General features: G+C 41.6%; 1 protein-coding gene across 1 annotated transcript in view; it reads right to left on the reverse strand.

Annotated features, from left to right (window-relative positions):
• Positions 1-19970, reverse strand: part of LOC126351630 (nodal modulator 3) — a 161093-nt gene that overhangs the window by 127420 nt on the left and 13703 nt on the right. Inside the window, exons 2-4 of the mRNA XM_050002621.1 lie at positions 10067-10166; positions 9864-9992; positions 9420-9752 (exon numbers count right to left, since the gene is read on the reverse strand). Of these exons, the coding sequence (XP_049858578.1) occupies positions 9420-9752; positions 9864-9992; positions 10067-10166 (562 nt within the window). The remainder of the gene's footprint in view (positions 1-9419; positions 9753-9863; positions 9993-10066; positions 10167-19970) is intronic.

Genomic DNA, 19970 nt, shown 5'->3' on the forward strand with positions numbered 1-19970 from the left:
TTACATTTCAAATGCTCCTTCCCCTATGCCTTGGTATCCATGAAAAACAAATTTGTTTCAACACCAAATCCCTAATCACATATACCAATAAACTCTTCCAGGCTTCTCTCTCCAACTAATTCACTGAACTAGTTCCAAAGTGCAATCTCTGGGCACTCTCCCCCATCCCTCTATCCCTTTCCTAGCAGTGAAGCTGCTCCTCTTAAATAACAAAGCACCCTGCCTCACTCCCCTTCCCCCACACCAGGCTTTAAACGTCTCAACAGATTACTCTGCAGGGACATGACTTTCACATCTCAAGTTCAAAAAAGAGATGCCTAGATATCTTGCCCACAGCTATATTCTATTACCTTTCTGACCTTCACACTGTGCCGTGAGTTGGTACATTTTTGGCATGAAGTAATCTGTGCTGAACACTGGTACCACCCAGAGACAGAGGCACCAGCGGAGGCAGGGTGAGATGAACAGAAGGGACTTGTAGCAAAAGAGTTGTTAAGTTTCCTAGAGGACAGACCTGAATATGACAGCCACGCAGAACTGGTGTGAGTTCTGCTGGATAATACTGCTTCCTGCGGTTTGGAAGGGAAAGTCGCCCATCTTGTGCTCAATAATGACATTACCAATGATACAGGATTGTGGGACTGTATGAGGAACTAAGTGTGTTCAACTCAAGGATGCAGTCAGACGCTGTATGGAAATGGTACACGAACACCGTTAAATAGACTTTATGTCAGGAGAGCAACCTACCATTAGTTTTCTGTTTTATGCAGAGAAGAATCCACTCTGTGTTTATGTACAGTATGTGGAGGGGTACTTGACTAATGGAGTGAATTAGTGTGTGCTGAGCTTTGTTGCTGCAATGAGAGGGTGTGATGACTGTCATTGCACAACTGTTGTGCTCTGTAGGCATAGGAACACTATAACTTGCATAGCTCCTGCAGTTGTATCAAGATACACTGAGCTTGTTTGATGTTTCAGTTTGTAATCTGATGAGATTGCCTGCCAATGCCATGTGTAAATCTAATAAAGTGCATGCATGGCAGGAGAATGTTACAAGTACTTCTGTGTCTAAAAGGGCAAGCTACTTTGATTGCAAATACTATTGAGTCTTTTACAATAGTGTTAGATTTAGACTGTATGCTATTTGCTTACTTACAAGATATTGTGGCCGGAGTTGGTACTCATGGTTATGATGACAACAGTTATTAAAAATTTGGGGGGATTATTTAAAGTTCCTTGAAACTGTAGCCATTTTGCTATAAATGTGGGTGGTCACTGACTGTATGACAAGACTAGATTTTCTTTGCAGATGAGCTTATTCTGGGCATCTAAATGATAACTAACTTGTGTACTATCTGGTTGCAGTATACCGTATACTGACCAAGCAACACTGGAACTGAGTATGCTGTTTTGTAAATGAGCCAGCCAGAACAGAAAACATTCTGTTTGACTATCCTGTTTTTAATGTATGCAGATGATTAATCATGCTTGTAAAAATTATGGCTTACTCTTTAGGAATATGAAATTAAATTGCATTTGTGAAATTTAATAGGTCACATGTTTTTAAATAATAAACTTTCCAAATTGTCACTCTGCACTTATTGAACTCAAAGCTTGCTCCACACCAGCCAATGGTACAAAAGTTGGCAGCAGAGCAGAAAGGTCTGGCACGATTGTGCAAAGTGGCACATTTTAATACAATGTACTGCTTCTGTTGTGTTTCAGCATGGCTACTGCTGTTGTAAAGGACCTGGCCTATCTACAGAAAGATGAGCTCAGAGATGAAATACAGTGGAGAAGTATGGAACTTAGAGCTGCATGAAAGAATTAATTCAGACATTATGTGAAAATATGAATAAACCGATTACCATTAAGTTTGGAGACCGAAAGGTAAGTTCTGCTGTCACTTTTATTCACATGGCACTAGGGATATGTTAGATAACAGAAATTGTTTCAAGTATCGAATCCCACTAGTAGTCAGATATGGTAATTGCAGGTGTGGATGAATCATTATAAAGGTAGATTGAATGACTTAGTGTGTGCGGGGGTTGGTGACTTTCATGAGTCGCAATTAAACAGTTTACAAATTACAGAATGGTTAAATTCCTATTTAGCTAAGAAAATACAGAATGATGACAACACTAATAGCAATAGTAATAGTAATATTCATATGCAAGCAGGACAGATAACAAAAGTGATCAGGAAATTACTGAGAGGCGGCTTCGACAAAGGAAACAAAGAGATGTAACGGGAGGTGGGGTGTTGGATATGCATCAGAGAGAAGTGGGTTGTATGTTTGATAATCTATCCATCTCTTAGAAGTATATATAAATAGATGTAAAGCTCTGTCAGTGGATTTAGTAGAAGTAGTGCAATTTTTGGAAGTAGTATCGGATTTACAAGTTCAAATAAAAGGAATTAGCTTAGCAGAGCATAAACAGGTTACAAATATTGAGAAGAACAGTAAGGAGGCCGTTACTGGAATGGTTCATACAAGTAGTAGAGCATAAAAAGGGCATTGTTGAATTTCAATGGACGATTTGTAAGAGCAGAATACCACCCAGGGCACTCACCATATAGAAGGGAACAGTGCTGGTCAGAAAGCATTAGAAGTTACATTCACAAAATATGAAAAATGTCTAGAATATTATGGCTAGCATACATGGGGTTACACATTGTGCACCATAATTAGGTGTGTTGAACCTTAGGGACAGACACAGAGCCACCTTTTGTCAAGGACCTGTAGTTTTGACGAATTGAATATGGTTTTACAGTACGTACAGGTAATACAAAATGTGGAAGAATGGTGTGACGAGCAAAACACAGTGTGCAGTCAGAGCAGCCATTTTGCTCAGAGCTGTGAATGTATGAAGAGGCAACGGCAGTCGGACTTTAAATGACAATGGGGGACAGCCACATAATGCTGGTGTTGTGGAAAGGAAGGGCACTTTCAACAAAACTGTACAAGCAACAAAATTCTGTAAAAGAAGGATTTATCAAGGTGTGGAAACCCTATAATAAAAGACAAAACATGAGGGCATCTCCTGCAACCCTTAATTCAAGTAATTACCCCTAGAGACGCAAGTAAGTTACACTTTATTTGTATTCTGATTAATGAGGAACCCGTTCATACACTATTAGATTCAAGAATGTGACTGCTCAGCAATGGATCATGCAACACTAGGCCCATTGTAAATGGCCTAACATTACAGAGGGACAGGAGAAATATATGGCTGCGAACAATACCACGATAGGAGTGATCGGAGAAGAAGTTTGAAGTAAAAATAATATCAAGCTTGGTTATCCCATGTATACAAGGGTCTGATTTTATTGTGAAGGTAGGGTTGATTTTGGATTGGGCAGGAAAAAGATTTTACTTTAAATTAAAACATGACAATGTAACGTCATTCTGTATTTATAAGGGCAAACCTAACATAATATGTAGGAATAACAGGTAACAAGTAGCTCAAATTGACAGCTCAGTTAAATGTAGTCATGGTCCATTAAGTGATACTGGCAAGGAAGACAAGCAACAAATTAAGACAATTTGCCAGAAGTTTAGGGATGTATGGGCTTCTGAGTTGGGGAGGAGCTCATTAGTGGAATACATGATATAATTTACAGATAATATTCTGGTGTGCAAGCTACGTTATCAATTCACCCCCTGGGATAAAAATTCTGAAACAACTAATAGAGGACATGTTACATAAAAACGATAATATGTCCATCGGGAAGTCTCAATATGTGTCACCTATTTTCACTGTAACAAAATCCAATGGGGAGCACGGACCAGTATTAGATTAGAGAGAGTTAAATAAAAAGATCAGTCTATGGTTGGTACCTCTACCTCATTTAAATTTAAGTTTTGAGTGATTCAAGGAAGCAAAGATCTTCTCTACCCTTGAACTACACGAAGACTATAATCAGATACCTTTGGCCAAAAAATCTAGATCACTAGCAACATTTACTTCAGACTGGAATATTTATGAATTTAATAGTGTTCCTTTGAGTTTATGGATCAAATATTTTCTGATATTACTTGTGTGTACGTGTTTAATTATTTGGATGACCTCATAATTTATAGCAAGAATATGGACAAACATTGTTGACATTAGCCAAAGTGTTTATGTGTCTTAGAAAGGCAGAACTTATGGTTAATCTGGAGAAAATAATGTAACTTGTACTGCAATACAGTTTTTAGGTCATGTGGTAGCACTGGAAGAAGTGATCATTGGCCTGGGGAGGGTAGAACCAAACAGCAAAGGAATAACCAAATTCATAAGAAAGGTGAATTTCTTTAGGCAATGTTGGCAATGCCTGATTTTACCAAACAATTTGTACTGCAGACAGAAGCTTCCATGCTGGCGGTAAGGGCAGTGATGTTACAAGAAGGGGAGGAATGATGATAACCTATAGTGCATGCATTGAGAACTCTCAATGAATTGAGGAAGAAATGTCCATTGTATGAAATCGAACCATTAGCAGTTCTCTTTGGCTTCGAAAAGTTCAGATTTTATTTGGAGCACACACACTTCCACTTAAACATTGATGATAAAGCATTGGATTGAGTATTGGGGAAGCTACGAAAAACTGGGCACGTTCCCAAATGGGCTATGACGATATTAGCCTTTAATTTTGAGGTAGCTAACATTATGGGAAACAATAATGTAAATGCTGATACCTTGAGTAACATGTTCAAAACTGACTTGGGGGAAATGGAACAACTGCCACACACCATTAACGTAATTCTCATGGATAAACCACGACTATTCAAAGGAGAATACTAGGATAACAATAGCTACATTTATGATATTACAGAAAGACTACAAAAGGGAGAAAATATTACACCATAATCAATGAAACTGGGAATGTTATGTTGTACTGCACACTATAACAAGAAGGCCAATACAGGAGTCCTACACGAATTAGTACCATACAAACTCCATGAGCCCCAGTAGGATGTCACTTAAGAATATTTAAGACTAAAAATAAAATCCATAACTTTGTATGGTGCAATACAGACACCAACATTATTGTTGTTGTTGTTGTTGTTGTTGTTGTGGTCTTCAGTCCTGAGACTGGTTTGATGCAGCTCTCCCTCTCCATGTTACTCTATCCTGTGCAAGCTGCTTCATCTCCCAGTACCTACTGCAACCTACATCCTTCTGAATTTGCTTAGTGTATTCATCTCTTGCTCTCCCTCTACAATTTTTACCCTCCACACTGCCCTCCAATACTAAATTGGTGATCCCTTGATGCCTCAGAACGTGTCCTACCAACCGATCCCTTCTTCTAGTCAAGTTGTGCCACAAACTTCTCTTCTCCCCAATCATATTCAACACCTCCTCAACATTAAGACCAGAATTTCAGTGTGTAGGACACATGCAGAAAGTAAGCCAGCACAGAACAATAAAATAGGTTGCTACCATCTAAACCTGCTGAAAATGTGTTTGATAAGCTTTATGTTGATTTTGAAGAACTTTTACCTAAATCTAAGGAAGGGAATTGTTACGTCTTGGTTTGAGTAGACACATTTTCAATTCCATGTGGTTCTTGTCCCTGAGGACAGTTCGCACCAAATCAGTTATATACACACTGAAGAAAATATTTTCCACATGCGGTCCTACATAACACTAGTTATGGACAATGATTCATGTTTTGCTTCGAAAGCATTTAAATACAAATTTTTGAATAAACCTAGGCACGGTGCAACAACTCTGTACTACCCAAACACCTCATATGTGGAAAGGGTTGATAAAAACTTGCATTTAACATTAAAAGCTTGCAACAGCAAAGATCAGTATGGTTGGGACCAATATCTACCATGGCTCTTGCTGACCTTCAACACAGTGAAACATGGGAGTCACTGGGGCCATCCTTGCAGAGTTGTTCCTAGGGTACAGGGCTACAACACCACTGAGTAACTTGTGGTCTATGTTGCCAGAGAAGGTAACACCCCACCAAATGTTTACTCAATGGAGAAGGGCAAGGAGCAACATGCACAAAGTGCAGCAACAAGAGAGGCAAAACTGTAACAGAACTCAACAGTCAAACCCCTACCAACTAAGTGACCAGTAATGGAACAAAATTTGGAACTAAGAAGCTATGACTTCCTTATACAGAACTATGGCAGATAGTAGGGATCTTAACTATGGTGACCCTCTTGCTATTTAATCCTGAGAAAAGGAAAAATATTTGGAGCTCATCACTCCCAAGGTAAGTGGATGACCAAAGCCATGGATAAGTAATAACATGTAGTATATGATCATTCAGAGGGTGCAGACCCATCATCTGGTTTTCTGGCATAATTGAGAAGGTATAAGAAATTGAGGAGATGTGAAAAGGACATTTTGAGAAGTTACTAAATCCCAACGGAAATATTGATGAGGGAAACGAGAAGCTAGGGAATGTAGAGGATACTGAGATGGACCCAAGCTGGAAAGAAGCAATAAAGACCATGAAAGGAGAAGTACGTGGGCCATATGTAGTGAGACCAGTGACATCGTTGGAGTGCAGTGGCTCTATTAGGTCATGAGAACAGAATAGAACGAAAGGAGAAGAACACCTGATGACTGGAAAATGAAATTATAGTGTCAATTTTTAAGAAGGGCTGCAAAAAACTACATGAAATTTATAGGAGAGTTACTTTCATGTGTCATGCTGCCAGTATTTAAGAAGATTCTGGAAAAAGAGAGTAAGGAAAAGTTGCAGGAGGAGGGGAGAGAGGAGCAATAAGACTCCGACAAGAAAAATCTGCAGTGGATCTAATTTGCAGTGTAAGGCAGCTACAAGAGATAAACTAAGAATATGGCAAAAGTTTAGTAATAGTGTTCCTAGACACTGAGTACACACATGATAATGTGGAAAGAAGCAAGATATGGAAATCACTTCAGAAAATAGGAATTTAAGGCCCAACTATGGAAAGAATAAAGGAAATGCATCGAGGAAGCGAGAGTTGCGTAAAAGTAGGAAGAGAGAACATTGAATGGTTTGACCATAAAAAGAGACTGAAGCAAGGGAGTGCACTATCCACTCTTCTACTTTTCATCACCATTATGGATGGGATAATGAGAGACCTGGTAGTGTGATTAGGAGATGAAAATATGAAAAAATGGCATTTGCAGATGACTTACACACTAAGTGATCAAAAGTATCTGAACACCTCAAAAAACATACTTTATCATATTAGGTACGTTGTGCTGTCACCTACTGCTAGGTACTCCATTAGCGACCTCAGTAGTCATTAGGCATCGTGCGAGAGTGGACTAGAGTGCTCTGCAGAACTGTAAGTGAGATTTCCACAATCTTAAACATCCCTAGGTTTACTGTTTCCAATGCGACAGTGATGTGGAAACATAAAGAGACACATACAGCACAAAAGTGTACACACACCAACCTCGTCTGTAGACTGACAAGAGACAACAGGCAACTGAAGGAGGTCGTAATGTGTAATAGGCAGACATCTATCCAGACCATGACACAGAAATTCCAAACTGCACCAGGATCCACTGCAAGTACTATGACAGTTATGTGGGAGGTGAGAAAACTTGTATTTCATGGTCGACCGGCTGCTCATAAGCCACACATCATGGCAGTAAATGCCAAACGATGCCTTGCTTGGTGTAATCATTGGACGACTGAACACTGGAAAAACATGTGGAGTGACGAACCACGGTACACAATGTGGCGATCCAATGGCAGGGTGTGGGTACGACAAACGCCCAGTGAATGTCATCTGCTAGTGTGTGTAGTACCAAGAGTAAAATTCAGAGGTGATAGTGTTATGAAGTGGTTGTGTTTTTCATGGAGGGGGCTTGCACTCCTTGTTGTTTTGAGTGGCATTATCACAGCACAGGCCTACACTGATGTTTCAAACACCTTCTTGCTTCCCACTGTTGAAGGGCAATTCGGGGATGGCTACTGCATTTTTCAACACGATTGAGCACCTGTTCATAATTCATGGCCTGTGGCGGAGTGGTTATACGAGAACACCTTTGGTATGTTTTGGAATGCTGACTTCGTGCCAGGCTTCACTGACTGACATCAATACCTCTCCTCAGTGCAGTACTCTGTGAAGAATGGGCTGTCATATCCCAAGAAACCTTCCAGCACCTGACTGAACATATGTTCGCGAGAGTGGAATCTGTCATCAAGGATAAGAGCAGGCCAACACCATATTGAATTCCAAAATTACCGATGGAGGGTGCCACGAACTTTTAAGTCATTTTCAGCCAGATGTCCAGATACTTTTGATCACATAATGTAGGTGTGGGGATATGGAGAGAGAAAGGTATGAGGAACATTACATGTATGGGAGGAAGTGGTGGGACATTATGGATTGAAATTTAATGCAAAGAAGTGTAAAGTGATTGTGACAATATGTAATATGGTGACAGCAGCAGTGAATTTAAGTATTAGAGGGCAAGTATTAAAGAAAGTGGGAAACTTCAGGTACCTGGGTAGCATAATAGAAGACAAGGATGCAAATAAAAGGAGACGGCAAGCCTATGGTTTTCTATAGAATGTAAGAATCCTAGACTGAGAAAGATGTACCATCAAAAAGTTAGCAAATGTTGTACTGAGTGTGTTACACCCCAACACTCATAGGGATTACTAGAAAGGATAGAATAAGGAATGAGTCCATGAAGGAAATAATGAAAGAGAATCCCATACAGGAGACTACAGAAAAGATTAAGATGGTGCGGGCATGTTAAAAGAATGGGAGTTGGCAGCATACTGTGACAGTCCCTTGATGTGAAAATAGAAGGCAAGAGACTGAGAAGAAGACCAAGAGACATATGGACCGTTAGAGTGAAGGACTGTGTGACGAAGAGAGGAGAAGACTGGGACAGGGTGGAGAGTGAAACACGGAGGACAGAAAGACATATTCTACACAAACAGACCCAACCCGGACTTGGATATTTCAGAAGAAGATGACGATGATGTTTATGACGATGATGTTTATGACGATGATGATTATGACGATGATGTAACAATATTTATTTCTCACTTCGACACTCATTTTGCCATAGATCAAATGAGTGTGAATTTAATGTATTTATGAATGGAAATATACTTTTGATGGAAAACACAATCAGCAAGGCAGGCAGTAGAAAGAAGGAACAGGGGAAAGATGCATCACCCTAAACATCTGCTGAAAAGTAAAATTTGCACCTAGATACTGAAGAGAAGGACAAATTGTTTCTACAGTAAATAGAAATCAATGTGAGGATAAGGCAAAACTTCTTTTGTATAAAATAAGCTCATTTTAAATTAATTCCGTCTTTTCACTAACCAATTTTGCTTTTCATTCAGGGCAGATTTTCTTCTCCTTTTGGTCTTCTTCTCATTTCACCTTTATTTCTATATCAAGTATTAATTTTCAATAATTTGCTGCTTAAACTACAATTCAGATTTACCTCTTCTGTGTGAAACAGAACAAAGCTAACTCCTTTAATTGGTTCATCGTCACTCGTGACTGAACCAGAGACATCATATCCTGCTACAACAAGACTTCTGTCACCGACATCTGCATTTCCCTTGGTAACTTGAACTTGTACAATGTCTTGCACCATTCTCCATTTTGGGTGTGAGGCCTTTATAATGTACTGGCCTGGAAGAACTGGAGTAAACTGGAAACTACCATCATCACCTGTACTTGTTTCATACAAATGAGGAGCAGCAGACTGTCCCTCGAGTGAAAGTGCAACTTTCACTCCCTTGGGACCTTGGCGAGCACCTGCACTGACAACCTGAAATTAAAACCAAGTCAAAATACAAACTAAATTAAATATTTACACTAATAACAGTCAAAAATAACGTGGACTGATTTCCAACTGTTTTGCAAATAATAAATAGCATACCTTGCCTGATATAGCAAACCCTTTAAATATAAAATTGATATCTTGCCCTTTGCTGCAGGCATCTGTTGTTCCATCCACATTCAATGAAACTACTTCTGGTTCAAATGTCCAACCTGCTGGTGGATGTATCTGAAAAAGTTTCTGTTAGTAGCAGCAATTATTCACTGATAAAAATAGTAAACTGAAGAAAGATAGTTCATTACTTTAAGGACATATTCTCCTTTGTCATACAGTGGTAGGAAATAATAACCATTATTTGGTGCACAATCTGTCTGATCTTTCAGACTTCCCTGTTTTGTGTACCTGAAAAGAAAAGAAACGAAGTGTATTTGAATTTATTACACACAACACTGTCATACGATTAATGTACCAAGCAGACTCTAATTTGGCACAAAATAATCACTGTTTTACACTTCTAGGTTTTGGTTGAAAATTGCTTGATGCATCAAATAAAACATAAAATGATAATATATTAAAAACAAAGATTCCAAGACTTACCAAGCGGGAAAGCGCCGGTAGACAGGCACAATAAAATAACACACAAACACACACACAAAATTTCGAGCTTTCGCAACCGGCGGTTGCTTCGCCAGGAAAGAGGGAAGGAGAAGGAAAGATGAAAGGATGTGGGTTTTAAAGGAGAGGGTAAGGAGTCATTCCAATCCTGGGAGCGGAAAGACTTACCTTAGGGGGAAAAAAGGATAGGCGCACGCACACACACACACACACACACACACACACACACACACACACACATCCATCCATACATATATCAAAATGATAATAAAGTAATTTGTGAAAGAGAAAAGAAAAATGTGTGTTTTAACCCAATATAGAACGATAAATCACATTTAAATAATGCAACCAACATCAGTTTTCTTTGTATTCAAGATAAGCAGGAAATATGAAACAAAAACTAGTTTAGAAATGTACTTTTTTACTGGAAGACATCTGTACTGCCTTGTTTCACGGTTATATCTGATTGTGTAACTGAAATACATGATTCAGACATTTCAATAAGCTTGTAAAGCTGAGAATAATGTCATTCAGGAGCCTTAGAAATGGACAAAAGTAATTCCTGTCAACATAATTAGAAAAAATTACTACACCTTAGTGAGGATAGACAGGGCAGGATGATGTACCCTCACTCATGACTTGCGCAATTTCAGAGATCACGTGTCCATACAGTTCACAGACCCACTTATAGGGGTCACCTGAGTCAGTCCCCTGGTGTGCTCTGGTGATCCATCAAAGAAACAGTATCATTTAAGCGAGCGCTAGGCCTATTCTGTAACCTGTATTATTGTTGTCCATTCAGTGTGTTCAGTGCTACATGCAACCGGACTTCATTGTATCCTATGTTGATTCAATAAAGCACTATGTTCCATAAATCATGTTTTTTACTGCTATAACTTGGTGACGAGTGTAGGTTAGGTTTTCTCTGCTTGTTAGTGTCAGTGCTAAGTCAGCTGACAAACATATCACTGGATGAAATACTCCAATGCCTCACTGCCCAGCAGCAAGTATCTGCGGAACAACAGCAAGCTCTCACTACCGCTCTCAATCAAGTGGCATCTTCATGTTCGTGGCGGGTTACTCTCCCATCAGTGCAACCATTGCTCTTTCTAGCAAATGATGAATTGGCTGAAGACTGAGACTCCAATAAGACACAGTTACGCCAACATTTCTAGGTTTTTTTGCACGGGCGATGCAGACCTGCGTGAGGCTTTCTTTCTTTCCTGGCTTTTGTCGCGCATGTGTCAGTTGTTGGGCCTACTTTCACTAATAGCCATCATGAATCCTACACTTATCACATGGTGCATGATATTACTCATCTCGCCCTGGATAAAGAAATTAGAGAAAAAACACTTCAATGTGAGAATCCAACGCTTAAGGATGTGATCAATATAGTACAGTCCTTTGAAGCGTCACAAGCTGCAGATGATCAGACTGTTGTGTGGGGGGAGGTATCGGATGTTGTTCAGTCAACTCACGTTAGGCAGAGTTCCAAGTATTCAGGATGACAGGGTAGCCTTTACTGCAGTATGACCTCAGATGGACACAGCAGAATAGGTTGCATCACAACAGCAGTCCATGCCCCTCTTCTGTTTTGCCTGTACTGCTTTGTCGAACAGGAACATGCTACATGCCCTAAACATTGGGCTGTTTGCAACAAGTGTTGAAAGAAAGACTGCACTGCATCGGTGTGTAACTCAGACCTATTTCGGTTATATGTGTTTAATGCTTTTGGTTTCTACATTGCCATAGGGGTAAATTTTGCATCAGATCAAGTTCCACATCAGCAACTGGAGTCCCTCTGCTCTGAGTTTCTGTCACAGATTTGCTCTGGGCTCAGCTGTGCTATTGGTTTTCAGCCCACATTACCATGAAAGTTTTTTCTGGGCAGGTAGGTGCCTATCACATTGCGCTATGCTGTCAAGGCCAAATTAGACCGTTAATGTTGCTCAATGTCATTCAGTCAATTTCTTCCAGTGAATGGGCTACACCACTAGTCATCGTTACAAAGCCAATGGCTAAGCTTTGCCGTTGCGGCGACTTCAGTGTCATGATTAATGCACAGTCCGTGATAGATACATACCCTTTGCCCCACCCTGACGAGTTACTCGCAAAATTATTAGGCAGCCAGTAGTTTTCCAAGATTGATTTTTTGGAAGTGTACCTCCACTAGGTGCCTCCTCATTGTCAATACAGCTTTCAGCCTATACCAATATCAAGGCTTGTATTCTGGTGCCACTAGCATGCCTGCATTTCTTAAAAATATTTTTAGATCAGTTGACAGCCTCTGTACCCAGCTGCATCAATTACCTCAACAATATTGTTGTTTCGGGTTCTTCCACGGAAGGCCACCTTAGCAATCACCAACAGTTGTTTTGTACTGCAGTTTGTGGGTTTCAAGTGCAATCTTGTCAAATCCCAATTTTCCAGCCATCAATGGAATACCTAGGTTTTGAGGTTTCTTGCATAAGGGTAAAACCATTGTGTCACAGCTTTGCCACTGCCGAACTCCATTAAGGAACTGCATGCATTTCTAGATAAAGTTGCGTATTACCAAATGTTTTTACAGGATGCGTCCACTGTTGCTCAGGACAGCGCATGCACTTTTACGTAAAAATTTGTCTTTTTTCTGGTCCCCAGCTTGTAACTAATCATTCATTTTGCTTAAATATAAGTTTCAATCTGCCCCGTGTCAGGCCACTTTTTAGCAGGGTCAGTATTCGTGTTGGCTACAGATACCTCTCAGTATGGTCTTGGCACAATGTTGGTGCAAACATATGTAGATGGGTCTCAATGACCCACTGCTTATGCTTCTAAGCATTGGTATTGTCAGTTTGAAAAGCAGGCTTTAGCAATTGTGTTTTCCCTTAAGAAATTTCACATCACATTATATAATTCTAAGTTCCATTTAATCATGGATCACAAGCCATTGATTGCTCTTCTTAAGCCTTCGGCTTCCATGCCAGACAAGGCAGTGCATCATTTGCAGCAGTGGACACTCTACCTCTCCTGTTTCCATTATCAGATCTATTACTGGCCAACAGCGCAACGCGCCAATGCCAGTGCCTTATCTTACTTTCTGATTGGACTGGACCCAGCATTTGATTAGGGTGAGTTGTTTTGTTTCTGCTTATATACTGAGAACTAGAACGTAGTCAATGGTTTTCCCATCACAAGTGCCATGGTAGCATCGCCCTACACCATGGATCATATATTTAGTCCTGTCCTCTCTTTAGTGCATCATGGGTGACTGGAAAAACCCCTGGGCCATGCCTCGGATCCTTGGAAAATTGCTTCTCCCTCCAGCACTACCTTTCTGTATTTGATGGGGTTCTTTTGTTAGCTACGTAGGATGCTGCTCCTCAGATTATGATTACCACTTCATTAAGCCGTAATGTACTGCAGCTTCTGCATGTCGGTCATTGGGGGACCTCTCGCAGCAAAGTTTTGGTCTGCCAGCATGTGTATTGGTCGGGCATAGAAAGGGACATTATGCAGCTTAATGCTGCTTGCACTCACTGTGTTCAGCAGCAGACAGCTCCATGGGTGTCTTTTTCACCCTGGCTGATGCTGCTGTGCATGTGAGAGCACATACATGTTGAATTTGCTGGGCTCTTTCTAAACCAATATCAGGTTATTCTAGTGGATGCCTATTCCAAGTTTCCCTATGCGCCACATTATCTGTTCACATCCATATTAGCTACTATTTTAGCCTTGTCTAAGGTTTTTGCAATTGAGGGACTCCCATATAACGTGATTACCGATAATGGCTACCAGTTTGTCAGACTAGTGGTGTTTGCCACCTCACAGCTCCACCTTTCAACGTCAATCTAATGGTGAGGTTGAACGCATGGTTCGTATGTTTAAAATTCAGATGAGAATTATGTATCTGACAGGTCTCCTGAAGCTGCTTTAGACCATTTTTTGAGTTCATACTATTTCCGAGGACAAGAGAGCGGCTGAGCTGTTATGTGGATGCCAACCATGGACCCTCCTTCACCTGCTGCATCCGACACCACATCCACAGACATTGGTGGCTCTGTGACGGCTCTGGCAGGGCGTAGCTGTCTGGGCTTGTGATTTTGGCCTCTGGGCGAACTAAGTTCCTGCCACCATCAAGAGCCACTGGGGTCGACACCTGTGTGATGGATGCACTCCTAAAGGGCGGATGTCCTGTCACTTCTATTAGCTGTGGTCACACACATGGGGGGGGGGGGGGGGGGGGGACGTCTGTTCTGGAACACTCATCGCTCCCCCACCCTGCATCCTATTCCTGTATTGCAGATGGTGCGGTTCATGCCTCAGCAGGGGTCACTGCCTGGCAGATCGGTGTCGGGGTCTCTGCCCCTGATGCTGCTGCAGCCACGGCCAACTCCGTTGCTCGGTCTTGTGTGGCCACTATCTCCAATGGCCCTGCTGACCTTAATGAGGATGTCACTGTGGAGATGCCATCTACAGTTCTGCCCTATGGCCTCTCACGAAAGGTGGGATAGTGCACCAAAAAACCCCCTCATCACTTACCCCTACTCACCGGTGTGCAAGCCACATACTGCAGCCGCCATTGTCGGGCGGTAAAATGGACATTAGTGCTGTCATTGGTGTTTACTGTGACTAAAAATCTCAGTGCATTGTGCGATCAGTGCTTTTTTTTTTCATGGTACCAGTGCTTTTTTTCAGTGCCAGTTGTTTTTTTTCCCAATACTAGTGATTTCTTTCAGTACTACTGCATTTTTTCTGTACCCTGCATTTTTCTGTGCCTAGTGTTTTTAAGTAGGTATGTGGTTTTCTCACCAATTGTATGGGAGTAGTTATGTAGCTTCACTATTTTAAAGAGTGCATGTCAATACAGTTCACAGGTCGCTTATAGAGGCCATCTGTGTTTGTCCCCTGGTGGGCTGCAGTTAGCTGCCAAAGAAACAGTATCATTTAAGCAATCACAAATGAGTGCTTGTCCTATTCTGTAACCTGTATTACTGTTGTTCTTTCCGTGTGTTCAGTGCTACGCACAACCTGTACTTCTCTGTATCTTACGTTGACTCTATAAAGTACTGTGTTCCATAAATCGGATTAGTTCTTGCTACAACACAGGACATCCACACTCTTTGGGAAGCCTTCTTTCATGTTGAATGGAGTTTTTGTGAAAGTGCTATATGTGACTGTGGTGTGGAGAACTATCAACAAAATATATTTTGAAAAACTGATCACTTCATGCATTTAAAACTTGTCTGGATGCCTTGCATGTAGTTCTGCTGTCTGGCAGTCAAATTTAAACAATAATTTTTGATTACTTATGTACCTATTAGTGTATGTTCAGAAAGGCTATAAGATGAAATTAATAATAACTCAAATCTTTATGGCACACAGGTGTCAATACACGTATGGCAATTATTCTAATAGATTGCTTTATGGGGAACAAATATGGGTGGGCCACTAATCAATCTGCACCATACACAGTGTGGTGAGTCACAGCCTGTTACCATTTGGATCAAATGTTAGAAAGACGATGATCCACGAACTGTTATGAACACCTGTTGAAAAGACTTAAACTGGAAAGACTATAAGATGTAACTTTCCAAAAGGCTCCATTCAGCATGTTTTAATCTGAGAATCATTTGAAAAGTTTGCACCAGAAAAGATGTTAGATTGATATTTATTTTCAGTGCTTCTGATCTGTTGTAGCTTGTGGAGTAGTATTCTCTCGAAAAACTTATGCTCATTTAAAAGAAATTTTTGCATTACAGAAAAGAGCTACTTGAATCATGTCTCTCAGTGCTACAGGGGTACACTGCAAGATCCTATTTGAAAAATGTTTATACTTACAGTAGCATCCTTATACACATACTGGTACAAATGTGCAGCAATAATCAGTGCTAAGCTCAGAGATATGAAAACTAACAGTGACTATCATAGATACAACCACAAAAGCCTGCAAAAATGTAACCAGGGGAAGCAAGATTCTAATAGACACTTTTTATATACATAAGTTGGTCAGTTTTGAGGGGTATTATGAAAAAACTAAATTTTTTAGGTGACAATAAATGTTTTTTTACACCAGAAAATTGATGATTATCCATTTCTAGAAGTGTATAAGAATTCTGTAATTTATAAAATCTCTGTATTCCAGACTCCAGGGGGAGCACATGCTCCCTTCCCGCTACGCATTGCAAATATCTATGACTGTAATACTTGCAACTGTGCTTCACATTATGTGGAGTGACCAAGAAAAACTTGTACTCAAAGACATCAGAGCGACATTGGTGTCAAAATTTATAATGCACTGCCAGCATACATCAAGAGCTTGGTGAAGGTAAGTTAAAAACATGTCAACTCAAGAAACAGTTTTACATTTTAAGTAAACAATTTAGCTTACAAAAATACACATGATTTGTGAAACTGTTATGCATATTTTTATTTACAATGAGTATACTGTTGTTACAGTGTGGGTATTTACATAAGATTGTTACTGCTGTTGGTTTTCTGTTTTCTTTGTTAGAAATGTAGTTGTTACATATGCATCAAATTGATTAAGTGAGTCTGACATACAAAGAGTAATGAAGTGTTATGGATGAAGCTGTGTTGCTAGGAGTTCATGTGTTTATGTTTCTATAGGTAATAAATGTACTTCATGTTCTAGTAATGTAATCGTTTACAGATCTCGTGCATGGTGTAATCTGTTCGTAGTTCGTTCATGATGACATTACTGAGCATTCCTTATACAAACAAATGGTCCATTAAATTTTATTTACATTCCCTCCGCAAACATGCCTTCACCCTAGCCAGATTACGCTCCCATATTTTATTTACTCAGGCTTGTCTGACATTTGGCATTACTCCCAAAGGCCTCACACTTAAAGTTCCCATCTCTGGCTGCAATCCTTCTTTCCATCAGTCCTTATACCAGTTCCAAACAGCACAATCCATAGCCCTCACCCGCCTAATCCTTCACCTATACATCGACTCGGCCAATGAACACACCCGTCAACTCCTATCCCAAATCAAAGTCCTCAATCTTTCCTCTCCCACATCCACACCGGCTGTACATAGCATCCTCCTACAGGCCAACCGCAAATTAGAACAACATGCCACCCTCCACCTCAAAAAACTATCCAATCTCCTGGTTTCCCACCTCCGGAAAGGCAACTCACTCACCCTCCACAACCTTTCCAACAAACCTCAACCTCCTCTCATTGCACACAGACCCAGTCTCTCCCATCTACTCAATCTCCCACTTCCAGCTCCACTCCCCCCAACACCTCAAAATTCTAGTCAACACAATCTGGAACCACAACACCCCAATTCAGTAGTTAACCTTTCCTCCAAACCCCTCTCCCAATCCGAAACCTCTGTCCTATCCAAAGGCCTCACCTTCAGCCCCACTCCCAGGTTCAACCAAACTGCCCTTGTCAAGGATTTACTGTCCTACACTCGTAGTCTCTGCTGGAAATATCACTTTGCCACGAAGAAAAACAATCCTGATCCCACTCCTAATGATCCAACTCCCCAAGACACTATCCAAATTGAACCCTGCCTGCAACAGTTCCGTCCTCCATCACAGCGGGACCCACCTCCTCTTCCTCAAAATCACCCTCTCCAAACCTTCCAGGAATTTCTCACTTCCAGCCTTGCCTCTCAATCTTTCTTGAAAAACCTTAATCCTACTCCCAACATCACCACAGCCGAATCCCAGGCTATCCGTGATCTGAAAGCTGACCGATCCATCATCATTCTTCCGGCCGACAAGGGTTCCACGACTGTGGTACTTGATCGTCGGGAGTATGTGGCTGAGGGACTGCGTCAGCTTTCAGACAACTCTACATACAAAGTTTGCCGAAGTAATCCCATTCCTGATGTCCAGGCGGAGCTTCAAGGAATCCTCAGAACCTTAGGCCCCCTACAAAACCTTTCACCTGACTCCATCAAACTCCTCACCCCACCGTCACCTCGCACTCCTACCTTCTACCTACTTCCTAAAATTCACAAACCCAAACATCCTGGCCGCCCCATTGCAGCTGGTTACCAAGCCCCCACAGAACGTATCTCTGCCTACGTAGATCAACACCTTCAACCCATTACATGCAGTCTCCCATCCTTCATCAAAGATACCAACCACTTTCTCGAACGCCTGGAATCCGTACCCAGTCTGTTACCCCCAGAAACCATCCTGGTAACCATTGATGCCACTTCCCTATACACAAATATCCCGCACGTCAAGGGCCTCGCTGCAATGGAGCACTTCCTTTCACGCCGATCACCTGCCACCCTACCTAAAACCTCTTTCCTCGTCACCTTAGCCAGCTTCATCCTGACCCACAACTTCTTCACTTTTGAAGGCCAGACATACCAACAATTAAAGGGAACAGCCATGGGTACCAGGATGGTCCCCTCGTATGCCAACCTATTTATGGGTCGCTTAGAGGAAGCCTTCTTGGTTACCCAAGCCTGCCAACCCAAAGTTTGGTACAGATTTATTGATGACATCTTCATGATCTGGACTCACAGTGAAGAACAACTCCAGAATTTCCTCTCCAACCCCAACTCCTTTGGTTCCATCAGATTCACCTGGTCCTACTCCAAATCCCATGCCACTTTCCTAGATGTTGACCTCCATCTGTCCAATGGCCAGCTGCACACATCCGTCCACATCAAACCCACCAACAAGCAACAGTACCTCCATTATGACAGCTGCCACCCATTCCATATCAAACGGTCCCTTCCCTACAGCCTAGGCCTTCGTGGCAAACGAATCTGCTCCAGTCCTGAATCCCTCGACCATTACACCAACAACCTGAAAACAGCTTTCGCATCCCGCAACTACCCTCCCAACCTGGTACAGAAGCAGATAACCAGAGCCACTTCCTCATCCCCTCAAACCCAGAACCTCTCACAGAAGAACCCCAAAAGTGCCCCACTTGTAACAGAATACTTCCCGGGACTGGATCAGACCTTGAATGTGGCTCTCCAGCAGGGATACGACTTCCTAAAATCCTGCCCCGAAATGAGATCCATCCTTCATGAAATCCTCCCCACTCCACCAAGAGTGTCTTTCCGCCGTCCACCTAACCTTCGTAACCTCTTGGTTCATCCCTATGAAATCCCCAAACCACCTCCCCTACCCTCTGGCTCCTACCCTTGCAACCGCCCCCGGTGTAAAACCTGTCCTATGCACCCTCCCACCACCACCTACTCCAGTCCTGTAACCCGGAAGGTGTACACGATCAAAGGGAGAGCCACATGTGAAAGCACCCACGTGATTTACCAACTGACCTGCCTGCACTGTGATGCTTTCTATGTGGGAATGACCAGCAACAAACTGTCCATTCGCATGAATGGACACAGGCAGACAGTGTTTGTTGGTAATGAGGATCACCCTGTGGCTAAACATGCCTTGATGCACGGCCAGCACATCTTGGCACAGTGTTACACCGTCCGAGTTATCTGGATACTTCCCACCAACACCAACCTATCCGAACTCCGGAGATGGGAACTCGCCCTTCAGTATATCCTCCCTTCTCGATATCCGCCAGGCCTCAACCTCCGCTAATTTCAAGTTGCCGCCGCTCATACCTCACCTGTCTTTCAACAACTTCTTTG

This window comes from Schistocerca gregaria, chromosome 1, assembly GCF_023897955.1.
Source record: "Schistocerca gregaria isolate iqSchGreg1 chromosome 1, iqSchGreg1.2, whole genome shotgun sequence".
Classification (NCBI taxonomy): Eukaryota; Metazoa; Arthropoda; class Insecta; order Orthoptera; family Acrididae; genus Schistocerca; species Schistocerca gregaria.